This window comes from Dunckerocampus dactyliophorus, chromosome 14 (genome assembly GCF_027744805.1).
Source record: "Dunckerocampus dactyliophorus isolate RoL2022-P2 chromosome 14, RoL_Ddac_1.1, whole genome shotgun sequence".
NCBI lineage: Eukaryota > Metazoa > Chordata > Actinopteri > Syngnathiformes > Syngnathidae > Dunckerocampus > Dunckerocampus dactyliophorus.
This window is the reverse complement of record NC_072832.1, coordinates 24,605,073-24,620,494: the sequence shown is the minus strand read 5'-3', so window position 1 is coordinate 24,620,494 and position 15,422 is coordinate 24,605,073. Positions and strand designations below refer to the sequence as shown.

The 15,422-nt window shown below is 44.7% G+C and overlaps 1 protein-coding gene, 1 long non-coding RNA gene and 2 other non-coding genes across 13 annotated transcripts in view; 3 read left to right on the top strand and 1 right to left on the bottom strand.

Annotated features, from left to right (window-relative positions):
* kif11 (kinesin family member 11) overlaps positions 1-3,400 on the top strand; it is a 35,963-nt gene extending 32,563 nt beyond the window's left edge. For all 10 annotated transcript variants that reach the window (XM_054799284.1, XM_054799286.1, XM_054799290.1 and 7 more), the window contains 12 exons: positions 484-555; positions 643-778; positions 851-1,023; positions 1,277-1,399; positions 1,473-1,616; positions 1,694-1,845; positions 1,922-2,082; positions 2,161-2,279; positions 2,362-2,584; positions 2,661-2,815; positions 3,043-3,147; positions 3,223-3,400. In XM_054799284.1, the coding sequence (XP_054655259.1) occupies positions 484-555; positions 643-778; positions 851-1,023; positions 1,277-1,399; positions 1,473-1,616; positions 1,694-1,845; positions 1,922-2,082; positions 2,161-2,279; positions 2,362-2,584; positions 2,661-2,815; positions 3,043-3,147; positions 3,223-3,336 (1,677 nt within the window). In that variant the 3' untranslated portion in view covers positions 3,337-3,400. The remainder of the gene's footprint in view (positions 1-483; positions 556-642; positions 779-850; positions 1,024-1,276; positions 1,400-1,472; positions 1,617-1,693; positions 1,846-1,921; positions 2,083-2,160; positions 2,280-2,361; positions 2,585-2,660; positions 2,816-3,042; positions 3,148-3,222) is intronic.
* Positions 3,401-5,157: 1,757 nt separating this feature from the next.
* On the top strand, positions 5,158-13,769 carry LOC129193944 (uncharacterized). Its single transcript, XR_008573657.1, has 4 exons — positions 5,158-5,257; positions 5,347-5,426; positions 6,650-6,719; positions 13,515-13,769. It is a non-coding gene; the product is annotated as an uncharacterized LOC129193944 (long non-coding RNA).
* trnad-guc (transfer RNA aspartic acid (anticodon GUC)) lies at positions 8,536-8,607 on the top strand. Its single transcript has one exon. It is a non-coding gene; the product is annotated as a tRNA-Asp (tRNA).
* Positions 13,355-13,425, bottom strand: trnag-gcc (transfer RNA glycine (anticodon GCC)). Its single transcript has one exon. It is a non-coding gene; the product is annotated as a tRNA-Gly (tRNA).
* Positions 13,770-15,422: the final 1,653 nt, after the last annotated feature.

Here is a 15,422-nt window from a genome sequence, read left to right as displayed (position 1 = left end):
CCACACATAATACCCAATGAACTTTTTGTGATTAGTAAAATATTAATTCAATTTGGGTTAAAGAGCTTTGGTGTCCTGGTGTGCAGTTGTTTTCCTGGGGGTCCTGGAAGGCAAGTCGCCTGGATAGTGACAGGGATACAGCTACAAAACCTCACATTTCGGATCAATGTTTTCAATAAAATGTAATTATTGTAATTATATCAGTATGTGGCATATGTCATTTGTTATGCATGCTATGCTATCCCATGCAAAACTTTTTTTGTCGTAACTGAGCATTATTTCTTTTTCACTGTGGTCGTACACCTCCTTAGCAATTTTCTGATGTGGGATTTTTTTTTTCTTAAAATATGAAAAAGAAAAAAAAATTGGAGCAGCAAGCCACAAACGGCCCCTGGGCAGCACTTTGGACTCCCCTGCTTTAAGCTAGACGCCTAAGTAGTTTGCTTAGTTAACCAAATGAGTGTGTCCTATGTGTGGCAACAGCTGCTGAGCACAGCAGATGCCAGCACCGGCGACGTCTCGGGTCTGCACGCCAAGATGGACAGGAAGAAACTGGTAACTGCATCTTTTTAGTTTTTTTTTTTTTTTTTTTTTTTTAAGTGACTCGAACGTGCACTGACAGACCTGTGATTGAACGTGCAGGTGGATCAGCACAACGAGCGGGCGCAGCGGAACTTCGCCGAGCGCATGGCGGTGGCCTTCAGCGGCGTGCAGCGCAGCGTGGAGCGGCAAGGCGGCGAACACGCCCGCATACTGAGCGACTGCTCTCAAGCCATCGGTACGGTCAGATTTCCCTCGCACGCCGGCGCACTTCCAACCCAGTCTTGACGCAAGTGTACCTCCCGTGCAGACAACATTCTGGACCTGAACACGGCGACTCTGACGTCTGCTCTGCGCGGTGTAGAGAAGCTGGTGGGCGGAGTCAGCCGGCTGGTGGGCGAGGGCGTGGCCCGCTGTCGGGAGCGAGCGCAGCAGCACCAGACGCAGGGCAAGAGCAACACGCAGATTGTCAAGGAGCTCCTGGTGAGGATGACTGCGTTTCCATGACAATGGGCCCTTGCGGCCTTAAAGCCACGCCATTGTCATGGACATGTACAACTATAGGGCCACTGTAACCGTAAACGTGTCCATCACAGTAACATGACACCCAGCTCACATACTGTATTGTGTGACATCGCCACCTGACACACAAACACACACGACACGCTTCACTCCTTTTTGCAGCTCTGACTGGTTTAAAAGGCTCTGAGAATCACTGGCCTGGTTGTCTGTATAGGAGGAGCACCAAGGGGACATGGAGGTTCTGCAGAGTCAGACTCTGATGGGTCTTTCTGTGCTCAAAGAGCTCATCGCCTCGCTCAGGAGCAGCATGGAGACGCAGCGGGCTCTGGCCGACAAGGTTGTGTAGAGGAAGGAAAAAATTTATTTTTGATTTGAGTGACACATCTCACCGTGTGGTCGTCCTGCGACAGATGGAGGCTATGAAGGAGACGGGCCAGGTCTTCAGCAGCTTGGTCCGGGAGATGGCAAATCTGGGTGAGACTGCCGTGCAGAGTCTGAATGCCATTCAGGCCGATCGGGACCGGCTGGAAGAGGAGATCGGAAAAGCTCAGATGGTAAAAGCTATCTGATAAAGAGTCCGGTGTGCGGCAGCGTCTCTTTACCTTATGTTTTGGTTCTACTTCCGCTTCAGAGCAACGAGCAGAGCATCCAGTCCCTGCAGGACCAGTTCATCATCCAGTTCAACCAGCTGAAGATGAACTCACACGAGCACTATGAGAACCTGTGCTCATCTTCCAGAGCCCTGAAGACTCCTCTTCAGAACCTTCAGGAGAACCTCAGCAGGTGAGCCTCCATTCTCTTGTCCAACAACACCGCATGTTCATGTGAGGTCATGACCCGCTTCCTGCGCTCCTCTCAGCGGCTGCAGCTCCAGGATGAATCGAGCCTCCACCCAGGAGGACCTCTTCTACTCTGCCACCTCCTCTCTGATCTCCTCGCTACATCTCCATGTAGACCAGAGCCAGCACACACTGGAAGAGGCAAGCGGCTGCTGCTCTCACCTTCAGCAGTCTGTGTCAGGTACCACCTCCCTCCTCTTCCTAGACACAGATCACTGAGTCGTGGTGTTCACGTTTGAGTCTTCCCGTGTGTCTGCAGCTCAGCTCCAACGAGACCTGGACTGGCGCTCCAGACTCGAGGAGCATGTTGAGAAAGGAGCTCAGGAAGAGCTCTCCCTCGTGGGGAAGATGTGCGCAGATGCTGAGGCCCTCAGTCAGGTAAGAACTTGGATGCAGTGACGCCGAGGGTAGACTGGTCTGGTCTGTGGTTACAATGTGCCCCCCACCCCGCCCGCCCCAGAGCATGACAACATACAGCGCCGAGCAGCTCCATGCAATGGAGGCGGCGCTATCGTGCCATCAGGAGGAAGTGACGGAAGCCCTTAAGATGCTGCAGAAGCAGACCTCCTTGAACGGAGCCATGCTGGATCAGCGTCAGGCTGAGATCCAGGTTCAGGTGGAGGCCAGTCAGCAGATGCTCGGCATGTTCCTACAGGACGAGTTGCAGCACGACATTCCCACGGGTAAGGAGGTCACCGCGGCGTCGCTCCTCCTCGACTCTGACCTCCCGCTCGCTCAACCTCCCTTCTGTCTCCTCAGGTCAGACGCCTCAGCGGCGGGAATTTGTTTATCCTCGTAATGTGGCCAAGGCCTGGAGCCGGGCTGAGCTGCTGGAGAGTCTGAGGAGGCAGCAGGAGGAGCTGAGAGCCGCCACCACGGAGGAGGAGCCGGAAGATGAGGAGGACAAACACCAGGTGGAGCATGCATGTGTAAACTCTAAACTAGAAGAAGACACCCAAGAGCTCATCTTGCAAACACATTTACTGTCACCAATGCAGTCATGTGACCTGCAGTGCACAGCATTAAAAAGTGACATCGCCTACTACTGGACTGACATGCACATTACAGCTGTGAGGGTACTTTGTTAACACACCATAATTTTGTGTGTGTGTGTGTGCACGCTATGTTGTGAATGGTTCAGGATTCGCAGGAGGAGGAAGCGAGTAACGAAAGCGTGGCCACCGAGGACTCCTTTGTTGACGAGAACCTCGTCTTTAACGAGAGCAGACGCGTTCCCTTCTTCAAGGTGAGCAGCAGACAGGATAAGTACGCCTATGGTGTCTGGGTAATGAATATTGATGTGCAATATTTCCTGCTCCAGAAAAAGACTGGTGGGAAGAAGGAGGCGAAGGCGACCAGCAAGCAAGCCAAAGCATCTGATGACGCCACATCCCCCGCGCTCAAGTCCAGACTGCCACTTCGCTGTATGAACTAAGCATGTGCTCCTGTTTTTTTTTTTTTTTTTTTTTTGTCCACACTTTTTTTAATGTCTTTTTAAATACCCTCTCTTAAATTGAATATTACATTTTTTGATGTTCCTAGTTGTACTTGTTCCTTTTTATATATGTGTGTGTGTCTGTGTGTAATAAACATTTGTACGCTCATGCAAATAATCAAAGTTAACACAATGGAGTTGACATTAATATTCATATCGACCATGCCGTTTGTTTTTTGGACTTTTGTTGTTCCCCGCATTTTGACAACTTTGTTATATCATTTGGTTGTTTTCATACGTTACTGTCTTATAGACTTAGCATCTGTAAGTTATTCTTTCAACTGTCTTAAAATTTAGATGCAAACTGGATGTTGATAGCCTTTTTTTTTTTTTTTTTTTCCTTAAACAGTTCTTTGTTACTCATACTTAAAGGAAAAGTGCACTTTTTTTTTTTTTTATTTTGTCCATCATCCACAATCCTTGTGAGACATGAGCGCATGTCTTTCTGTGCGTTCTAAAGCTATAAAAACAGCTAAAAAGAGGCAGCTAAGAATGCATGTCATGGGAAACATCTATTCTGACAACACTCCAAAATTACCATTGTTACGCTGAACAAATACCTCAGTGGGGTAGTGACACCTCACCACACACTCACTCACAATGCCTCAGGTCACTAGCGAAAGGTAATGCTACATATTGGAGCTCCCGCTACTACTGCTGTGTTTTTGTTTTTGAGTTTGGAAAAGTTAACACTAGGCGTAGCATTTTCTGTTATGTGAAATCAATGCGCCCAGGAAGGAAGTTCCGCTAATGCTTAAAATGACCAAAATACTGTATTACATGTTATAAATGGGCCTGTTAATACATGATCACAGCATGGATATAAAATGTTGGACTTTGGATGTGTTTTAAGGGCGGGCCTTTGTGTGTCCTGTTACATGCATTAATTAGCTGCTTCTTTTTAGCTGTTTTTATAGCTTTAGAATGTACAGAAAAGAGAAAGGTGTTGTGGATGATGAGCAAAATTCCACAAAAAGTGCACTTTTCCTTTAACACTCGGTCTACCAGAATTCTGCAACTACTAGAATGACCATAGTAGTCATGTTGACTTTGTATATAATTTGGATTATCATTAAAAAGATCTAAAAATAAATTGGTGGAATAGGTAAAAAACACATCAGGACACTAAATGAAAACTATAGTGCTTGAGTGTTTGATTGAATTGACACAACATAACTTCTCTGCAATTACACATGCAAACTCAAACTGCAACCATTTTCTCTGAAGCAAGGCTAAAGCCTCCATAGCTGTCACCTTCTTTCTACTTGTCATTTTTGTCTCTCTTGGGTTTAAAGTGACGCTACAGCTAGGTTTTAGCATCACAGAGCATAAAAAACAAACAGCCAATAGAGCAGGAGGAAGGGCGGGAAAAATGTAGCAAATAGTGAAATATGACACCCCCTGTAAAAATCAGGCAGTCAATTTGACTGCTATGGTCATTCGAGGTAGTAATACTCAGAACTCTTGTGTTTTGAAATTTTAATGATAAAACAATGTTTGAATAAAATATACATACATTTAGGAAAAGTCAGGGTCCTATGGGTACATGTTTTTTTTAACCAAGTTATGACATTGCAAATTTTGAAAACAGCCAAAATGACTGCCTTGGGAGTTCGAGTGTTAAGCAGACGTTACTCGGACGTTTTTGAACATTACTAATCCACAATCCGTGGCAAAATAACTGCAATGTGCCGCCGTATGATGTCCAAGAACTCACCCGGCGTGTGATTGGTGGAGATTAAGGAAGTGTTGTTTGGGTGTGGGGATCATGGTGGGGAGCGGAAATGAACATTACGACGCGGTAACGTTTTTTTTTATATTTTTTCAATGTAGCTGATTGTCCTGAGCAACGTCAAATCGTGTATGTACGATTATTTTTCTCCAAAATACGATACTTGCCAACTTCTGTTTAGCTAATTTGGCATTTCCCTTCTGGCAACGCTGATGTAGTTCCTGATTACGACACTAGAGGCTTGGAGGGCTCTCGTCAAATACGAATGCGTCTAATTGACAGTGTGAGACCATAGAAAGTGAGTAGCCGTGTTTGTACTTGATTGTCGTTTGCTAAAGGCTTTAAGCTGTTTTTTTTTTTTTTTAGTTATGTTGTAGTTCAGCGAGTACTTAGCATCCAATTAAGGAGCTAGTCGCTACTGCGTATCTACGCAATTAGGCCTTGCTTAGCCGCTACTGCGTATCTACCCAATTAGGCCTTGCTAGCGTTACTTTCTCCTTCAGGACATGTCATCTTTTGTGACTGAACTTGCTTATTATGCTTGTATACTGTCTTTTACGTACTCATTCCATCACTCAGGGCTGAGATGTTATATTTATGTGCATTTATGTTGCTTTAACACCGAGTCAAGACAAATGGCTGTGATGACCCACTGACCTTGGCAAGTACAACCGTACTATAAAGTATATAATGACTTAGGCTGTGAAAATCTGTTTTGAAAGTACTCCATATTTGAGAACAATGTTTTTTAACATGCTTTTGTTATAATGATATCTAAATTATCCGTATTTTATTTGCTTTTATATTTACAATCAAGGCATACATATTGAAAATAGGACAATGCAAACGCGTCATGTTGTAATACCGGTAAAAACAAGCAAACATATTCCTCACTGTTAGATTTGAATGAAATTTCATCTGCAGATAGATATTAAGTGAATTAATATCCTTTATAACTTTTTTCTTGTCCCGAAGCTCAGATTTATGAGTTTGAAAAGCTTAAGGCTGGACTTTCGAAGCCTTCGTATGAGTCGATGTGGTCCAAAACTCAATATAAATCCGACACAAAAGGCAAGCGGAAACATGCATACGAATGAAAATACACTCGATATCCTATGAAAAATGTCATTTCTCTCAGGTTTTTGCATCGCTAAAATACTGGTTTTGTAACATTGCTACCTTATGGCTAATTAATAGCTCGGTCGTCACCAGCTAGCAGGCCTGTGCTTACAATTGCATTACACACCCATTATTTGTGTTAGTTTTAGCGAGTTACAGTCAAAAGTAAATATATTATTTACTAAATGAATAACAATAACAAAGAAATTTCTTACTGTGACGGTGTTACTGCACAAACAATGCACAAAGCCAATTTAACGCCTCTGATGTAACTCTGGGAGGAATTGTCGCACTAAATTTGATAATTTTATGATGGTAAAATAAGAGTTAGGCATTTTTGTGATGCATTTTTTGAACGCATATTGTTTTGAGAAGCCAAACTCTTTACCTAATTGTCCCCAGCAACTAAGTGGAACTACGTTCTTCATCATGGAAATCTGACCAGAACTGGACTTGGGAGACCAAGTGGGGGGTAAGTCGCTGTTATTGGACTATAATGCTGATGGGGATGTCATACAACTCCAAAAAGTGCGTACGCCATCTACAAATGTGTCATACCGGTGCACACATTCTCACGTCAGGTTGGGTTTAATAGATCAAATACTATAAAAATAATTAATAATTCGGCCCTGTTTTGTTCGTACACAAGGTTTATAGATAAGACCCCAGGAGGAGCGTGACCATTGGACAGAAGTACGTCATATCCGTGGTAGTGCAGCACTATATAGCGGGATTTAGTGGTGAGTATCCCCAACTGTCATGTGGGAGACTGGGCTTCAATTCCCTGATAAATAAATAAATAAAGATAAATAAACTATCTGTTTAGTCCCAACTATTAAATATTTTCTGTTCAATTCGCTTGTCCCAGGCCTGGATCGTGGGCCACGGACCAGTGGTTGGGGACCACTGCACTAACCTCTCGGAAGATTAATTTTTGTTATAAAGAAACACTGACAGTGTAAAGCAACATCTAAGGTACAAGAGGATTGTACAGAAAATAAATGTTTAATAGATGGGACAGAAGATACAGTAAATACCAAATAGCAGCTGACATTTTTTCCAAAAAAAAATGTTTCTTCCCATTTGGGAATCAAAGGCCAGGCTACCACGCGCCACTGGGACTTGTTTAGCTAAATTCCTTTCCAATGGTAGTGCTAAACCACTGTGGGTGGAATTTTTGTTCAATTTTTGTTTGGGTAACAAACTAACAACAGACTTAACAACTCACAAGTTCTCATATAACAATAGATCCCTGCTAAATAACAAATTAAGACACTTGCATCCTTTAACAAAGTAACGTTTTTTGAATTTGTAATTCTTTTATATATAGGCAATAGGCAATCATCCGTACTACGCAAAATGCAATATGTGGGGCACACACAATGGTAAACGCCACTCCACTCTCCACCAAAGGAACCCTTAAATTATCAATCATAAATCTACATTTCAATCATACTTACAGGTGAAATGTTCGTCTACAGCCTTTGAACTGGCGATTTGTGCAGTTAATAGCTGCACATGCAGGCATCTTAAGGCAAAATTTGTGTCCAATCCGAATTAATAAAAGAAGTTCACCACGAATGCAAAAGATTGTCCGAGAAGTGTTTCTTGCGAGTGGCAATATGGCGGCCGTGAGGCTTCACAAGTCATTGACCAGTGGGCTATCCAGATTTTTTTAGTACAGATCAGTGGTCTAACTAGTCCCTCCTGCAGTCTCCGAGATGTACTTGCAACACAAGACCGACAGGGGGCAGCAAAGCAGCACACAAAACATGACAATAGGTTCCTTGCCCCTGCTATAGAAGGTCAATGCAAAGTGACTCATGAATATTGTAAAATAAAATGATGCAATATTCAAGCACTGCATTGTGTTCAGGTATTTTTTAGTCCAGATACTACACCGGTGCATAATGGTGCATGTTTATGATAAATGACAAATGATATCCATCCGTGTCATGTAAAATAGCAACACTTTTAACAAATGTTGGTAAGTCAATAATGGCATGATGTTTTCATGCTATGATAGATAAATCTCTTTTGGCTTCCATTGCGTATTTCACTTCACCATTTAAAATTTGCATGTCTCCAAAAAGTGCGTACGCCAGCTACAAGTGTGTCACACCGGTGCGCACATTTTCACGTCAGGTTGGGTTTTCAAATGCTTGCCGTGGAAAACGGCACACGCAACTTTTCGGTCCTGTGTTGCTTGTACACAAAGTTAACAGATAAGACCCCAGGAGTACCCAATGGCGTGACCATTAGACAAAAGTAGATTAGCTGCAACCAGCTCCTCGTTAGTATAGTGGTTAGTATCCCCGCCTGTCACGCGGGAGACCGGGGTTCAATTCCCCGACGGGGAGTTTCTTTATCTTTAATCCTGACTATTACATATTTTCTGTCCAATTTGCTTGTCCCAAGCCTGGATCGTGGGCCACAGACCAGTGGTTGGGGACCACTGAACTAACCGTTTGGAGGCTTGATTTTTGTTATAAAGCAACACTGACAGTGTAAAGCAACGCCTAAGGTACAAGAGGATTGTACAGAAAATAAATGTTTAATAGATGGGACAGAAGATACAGTAAATACCAAATAGCAGCTGACATTTTTGCAAAAAAAAATTGTTTCTTCCCATCTGGGAATCAAAGGCCAGGCTACCACGCGCCACTGGGACTTGTTTAGCTAAATTCCTTTCCAATGGTAGTGCTAAACCACTGTGGGTGGAATTTTTATCCAGAGGTGGCGCTGTCCCCCGCCCCCGTAGAGCCACCACCTGTGGGGGCAAGCATAATGGTCCAGTGCACTGTGCTTTGGGTGGCGGTCGAGGGCAGTCACCTGGGTAACCTGGTCATCGGTGGCCAGGCCTGGGTCTTGGGACATGGAATGTCACTTCTCTGGTGGGGAAGGAGCCCAAGCTTGTGCGAGAGGTTGAGACATTCCGACTAGACATCGTCGGACTCAGCTCGACCCACAGTCTGAGTTCTGGAACCAAACTCCTCGAGAAGGGATGGACCTTGTTCTACTCTGGAGTTGCTGCAGGGGAGAGAGGCAGCAGGCTGGTGTGGGCTCATTTATAGCCCCCGGCTCGGTGCCTCCATGTTGGCGTCATCCCCGGTGAACAAGAAGGTCACTTCTCTACGCCTTCGGGTTGGGGAAAGGATCCTGACTGTCGTACGCACCAAATGGCAGTTCAGAGTATCCAGCCTTCTTGGAGTCTATTAGAGGGGTGCTGCAGAGCACCCAAGCTGGTGACTCCATAGTTCTACTGGGAGACTTCAACGCCCACGTGGGCAATGACAGTGTGACGTGGAGGGGTGTGATTGGGGGTAACAGCCTCCTCGATCTGAGCCCGCGATTTGTGATGTTATTGGACTTTTGTGTGAACCACAGCTTGTCCATAACAAACACCATGTTCGAACATGAAGATGTGCACAAGTGCACTTGGTACCAGGACGACTTTGTAGTCGTATCATCAGACCTGCGTCAGCATGAGCTGCACCTGCGGGTGAAGATAGGGGCTGAGCTGTCAGGTGATCACCTGGTGATGACTTGGATTCGATGGCAGGGGAGGATGCCGGACAGACCTGGGAGACCCAAACGTGTAGTGAGGGTGTGCTGGGAACGTCTGGCAGAGTCTCCCGTTCGTCAAGTCTTCAACTCTCACCTCCGGCAGAGCTTGTTATATTTTAGCATTAGGCCAATTGATTTGAACAATATAGTATTTCTACTAATAAATATTAATGTCAGACTGATTTGGTAGAAGAACAAACTATGCTTTGTTCTGACTATTTGCTCGTGGCTTGAGCCCTTCTGTCTCCAAAAACAAGGAAAATATGTTGTTTGAGCAGTTTTTTTTCTTCTCTCTACTGCTACTAACGCGTATTTTCTCCCACATTTGTCAGGCTTGTTGCAGCAGGCTTGTTGCTTCGGTGCCACTGACACAACTTATCTGCTCACAGAGAGTTTGAAAGACATGTTATACAATAAGACCACCCAGAATCTCATAGCGTTTCCAAAGACAGTCCCTGCCATATATTTATCATACTAAGCCATATTTGGTGTTCCAATGCTTCTTTGAAGGTGGATGCGGATGTCATTTGCTTTATGATTTTTGAGCACACCATCCCCTCTTTTGACATGTGATTTCTGGTAGGGATGTCCCGATCCGATTTTCAGGATCAGGATTGGCTGCCAATCCTCTGTATGTTGAAGATAATATCAGCTTCCGCCACAAAATCGGGCTAATCCTGTTGCCATATCACTTTCGTAACTCTGAGCGACACTCCAGGTGCAATTGGTGCAGTAATGCGCCTCAAAGCTTGCTGCCACTTGACTCCCGCCACCCACAAGAAGAAGATGACCCAACACTACAGTGCACACATGTCCGCAGTGTACCGTGGTGAAGTTAGTTTCACTTTGGACGTTGGCTCTGTAGCTCCTCTGTTTCGGAGCGTGAATGGAAGCTCTGTTAGCTTACTTTAGCAGTGTAGCTGTGTGTGTACTGTATTTTCACCGTGTTGTGTTTTACCGCTTTAATGAAAGGACCATTTTATAACGTGAGGACCTTTTTACAATGCCCATTGACGATGTGCAGGTTGTAAGTGAAAAAATACGAGAGGCATGTTTATTCCTGCATCCAGCTCGTATCAACGTCCATTACCATTCTCAGCACACACAACATATTTCCGGCCTTCAAAAAAACAGCGCTCCTTGTCGCATTTGTCTAATAGTGTAAACAAAATAAGAGTGTCATAAAAATATCTTACATTAATAACGCGATAGTTATACAAAAGCAGAAGCATAGTTATACAAAAATTAGCAGGACTTGTCAGGTGCAAGTACGTATTCTGGGTTAATCAAAACATGTTGACGTTTCCACCATTGGAGAAACAAGCCACGAGCAAGTAATCATAACAAAATAGTTTGTTCCTCGAGCAAATCACTCTGATTTGTACTGGAGGGTACTGGAACTGAAGGGTACTGAAGGGTACTGGAACCCTCCAGTACCCTTGCAAGGATGGGACCGGTCTACATGTGCTTTGTAGACTTGGAAACAGCATTCGATCGTGTCCCTTGTGGTGTCTTATGGGGGGTGCTACAGTATTACGGGATTGGTGGCACGCTACTACATGCCATTACATTCTTGTACAACCGCAGCAGGAGCCTGTTCCGAGCTCTAAGCATGTACATAGAAGCCATTGACAAAAACAGTACAGCAAAGCATGCTGGGAAACAGGAAGTATTCCCGCCTACACTGTATAGACCTTTCTGTTAAGAAAAAAAACACTCCAATAAAATTTATACATACACAGTTATGTAGTGTATTTTTAAACTAATGTGGGGGCCATAGTTGAGCTGGACCACAGCTGTGTTGCGGCGTAAAATGCACTGTTGCTGATTGTCCTCCAGCATGTCCTTCTCCACTCGGCCACACAGCTCAGGAACCGAAATGCGCATACATGCCCACCTAGGCAACTTGCACCGTCTGCCAAACACCTCCAATATCTCCTGAAATGCTGGCCCCTCAACCGCACTGAAAGGCTGCACCTCCCCTGCAATGCAGCGCACGACACTGTCCACGAGCGCGTACCACCCTGTGCCGCCCCACCCTATGCATTCACTTCGCCGATCAAACGCCTTAGCAAGCGCCGGCCGCCGGCACGAAGGCCCCGCTGCCCATCCACACTGGTCGCTTTTGTGTCTTCATTCATATTTGCGTTTGCTTGCTAACTTGGTCACCGCTTGCACTCTGTGTATCCACTCAATACGTAGCCCCCGCATCCACGTACTGGGACAAAGAGGCTGAATAGCTGACAGGAGGTTCACTCTCTCGGTTAATTCCACTATAGAACCAATGTGCATAGACACATGCAGAGTGAACCCTTTCGTCATCCAGCCTTTGTGTACAGCGAGACGAGGATATGGACCAGGCACAAGTATATGCACATGTCATTTATCGAGGTGTCAAGATCTATTTTCAACCGAGGTAATACGCCAGATATTCTCACTTTTTAAGGCGAGCACCAGGTATAAAATGCAATACGAAATAATAATAATTAGGCCAATATTAGCCGTTGTAAATGTCCAGTATTCCTTGCGTGAGTACTCAGCCTGTTAGTCTTCTTTTGTTACTGTATTTGCTGGAGGAATAAGCACTCTCGATCAACTGGAAGAAAACACTTGTTTGTTATAACAAGGAAAAAAGTATAAAAGAAAAAGATTGAAAAACATGTCGACACTGCCATCTAGTGGTCACAAGGAGACACACCATTTGAAAGCAAGAAGACATTTCAGTAATGAAAAAAGACAGTTGTTGCTCCAATTCATTTATTTTTTAAATGGATAAGTGTGGATATGTCAAAGTTGTGCAATGTCGAGCGTTGATAAATGAAAAGACGAGTAGTGTATAGTTAGTGTAAGAATCAGTGTTACCTTGCGCATTCACACGCTGCATGCTGGCATGAAAGCGGTCCTCCCTCGCTTTATTGTCGGCGACGGTGTTGCTTTTAGCAGTCGTAATCTTTTGGTAACTCCTCATAACGCTCCATAATAATTACTTGCTCGTCTTGTGTAAAATACACTGGCTGGGATCACTTTTCAGCGGAAGTAGAATAATGTGAACGCAAACTTAGCACAAAGCTGAAAACCGGACTTTACAAAGTAATTGATAGCCACCGTCTTGGAACCAATTAATTTGATTGCAGATTTTAGGTTCTATTGAGCTGTATCTTCAGCACAAAGCCTGGGTTGGTTGAGCCTCTTTCACAGAATACCCCCAGAGTCTTGGCCACTGTTTATTTACAACAACCGGTGTTATAAATCCACAACATTGTTGTGACACATACTTTCTTTGTTTTTGGGGAACAAATCTGGTCTTTAGGGCCGTCTGTTAGAGCAATTAATGGCTGAGCAGTGTGCCGAGGACATGTTTACAATGCACCATTCTGTTCACCATCATGGCGGCCAAACCTGCGCAGTGCACACTACAGAAAGTGTATGCTGAGTTGACAGTCATATTAATTTCTAGTGTTCATGCTTTTTCAGACTATCACATCACATTATAATCACTCCTGATGTCCAAAGGGTGTAAAATATGTAGCAAAAAGCATTTGCATTGGCCGGGAATCGAACCCGGGCCTCCCGCGTGGCAGGCGAGAATTCTACCACTGAACCACCAATGCTTATGGATGAGAAATCACTATGGTTGTAATATACTTTTGTCCACAGGTGGCGTCCTTGTATGTACTGCTTTTCTTTTCTTTTCTCCCAGACCTGGACATGGACATCCGCCAACTCCTGGACAGTCTGTGGTGCAATGTGCCGTTGGATGGAGGGTGTTGGAGCGAGAATTGGATTCAAGTCTGGGGAACAGGCCGGATAGTACATAGCATCAATCCCTTCGTCTTGCACGAACTGCTGACACACTCTAGCCACCTGAGTCTGTGTAGGCTCTCAGTCGTACAGGAGTTGTCCATCGAGGGAAAGGCTTCTTGAGACGTCATCTGTACTTCTGTGAAGACGGTGTCGGACGTTTCGCTCCTCATTCGAAAAGCTTCGTCAGCGAACTAATAAGTGCTGGTAGCCCAGGCCTTAAATACAGTAAGAGTGGGCGGAATTGGTGTGCCAACACCCTCCTTCTATTGGTTCCTTACACTAAGCCTGGGCGGAGTAGTGGTATAATCCTCTCCTGCTATTAGCACCTCCGATCTGTCGCTCCCTGAGTTGGGTATGAACGACTCTGATACTGGCTCGTTAGCATCCATTGTTCTGGCTCGGCCCTGGCTTCACCTCATTTGCAAGACTAAGAGCTGTGGGTTTTGGGCTCAGTAACCTGCTGAACACAGGGTCCAAATTAAACCTCAAACCACCATTCCGATTCAATGATGGGTTCTGTTGTTTGACAAAAAAAGCTTCCTTTACTCCTCTTTCAAACCATCTGTTTTCTTTGGCCAAAATCTTTACCTCGCTGTCCTCAAAAGAGTGATTGGTTGCTTTAAGGTGTAGGTGTACTCCTGATTGAGGACCACTAGAATTGTCCCTGTGATGTTGATAAAGCCTTTTTTGGAGCATTTGCTTAGTTTCCCCAATGTAGTGCTCTTTGCATTCCTCATCTTTACAGTGGATGGAATAGACCACATTGCTCTGTTTTTGGTTTGGAGCCTTGTCTTTAGGATGCACTAATTTTTGTCTCAGGGTATTTACTGGTTTGAAATAGGTAGGAATTTTGTGTTGCCATAAGATCCTCTGGAGTTTTTCGGAGACCCTCGCTACATAAGGGACTACCACTCGTCTCCTTTTTGCTTCTGTGGGCTTTTGGGTTTCTTTCCCTACTCTCTTCTTTTGACATTGGCTCAAAGCCCACCGCGGGTACCCACAGGTTGAGAGCGCTCTCTGGACATGTTGTGTCTCCTTTTTCCTTCCCTCAGCCCTAGTTGGTATTTGTTCCGCTCTATGTTGGAGGGTCCTAATAACCCCTAGTTTATGTTGTAGTGGATGGTTTGATTCAAAAAGCAGGTATTGGTCAGTGTGTGTGGCCTTTCTAAAGACCTCTGTAAGTAGCTGTCTGTCCTCTCCTATAATTACCTTGCAGTCTAAGAAGGCTAGTTGGTTCTCTTTAGTGTCCTCGCGAGTAAATTTGACATTGCTGTCCACCGCATTGATGTGATCTGTGAAAGACTGAATTTCTTGTTTTTTTGATTATGACAAAGGTGTCATCCACGTATCTAAACCAGTGCCTTGGTTTTGTCCCTGAGAAGGATGTGAGAGCCTGTTTCTCCATCTCTTCCATGTACAGATTCGCCACTATGGGTGAGACTGGTGAGCCCATCTAACAGTTATTGCTTAAAATCATTTACAAGAAATTCAGTCTTTCACAGACACTTCCCTTTTATCGGAGGTGCTAATAGCAGGAGAGGATTATACCACTACTCCGCCCAGGCTTAGTGTAAGGAACCAATAAAAGGAGGATATTGGCACACCAATTTCGTCCACTTTTACTGTATTTAAGGCCTAGGCTACCAGCACTTATTAGTTCGCTGACGAAGCTCTTCGGATGAGGAGCGAAACGTCCGACACCGTCTTCACATAAGTACAGATGACGTCTCAAGAAGCCTAGCCACATGAGGTCTAACATTCTCCAGCATTAGGAGGAACCCAGGGCCAACCGCACCAGCATATG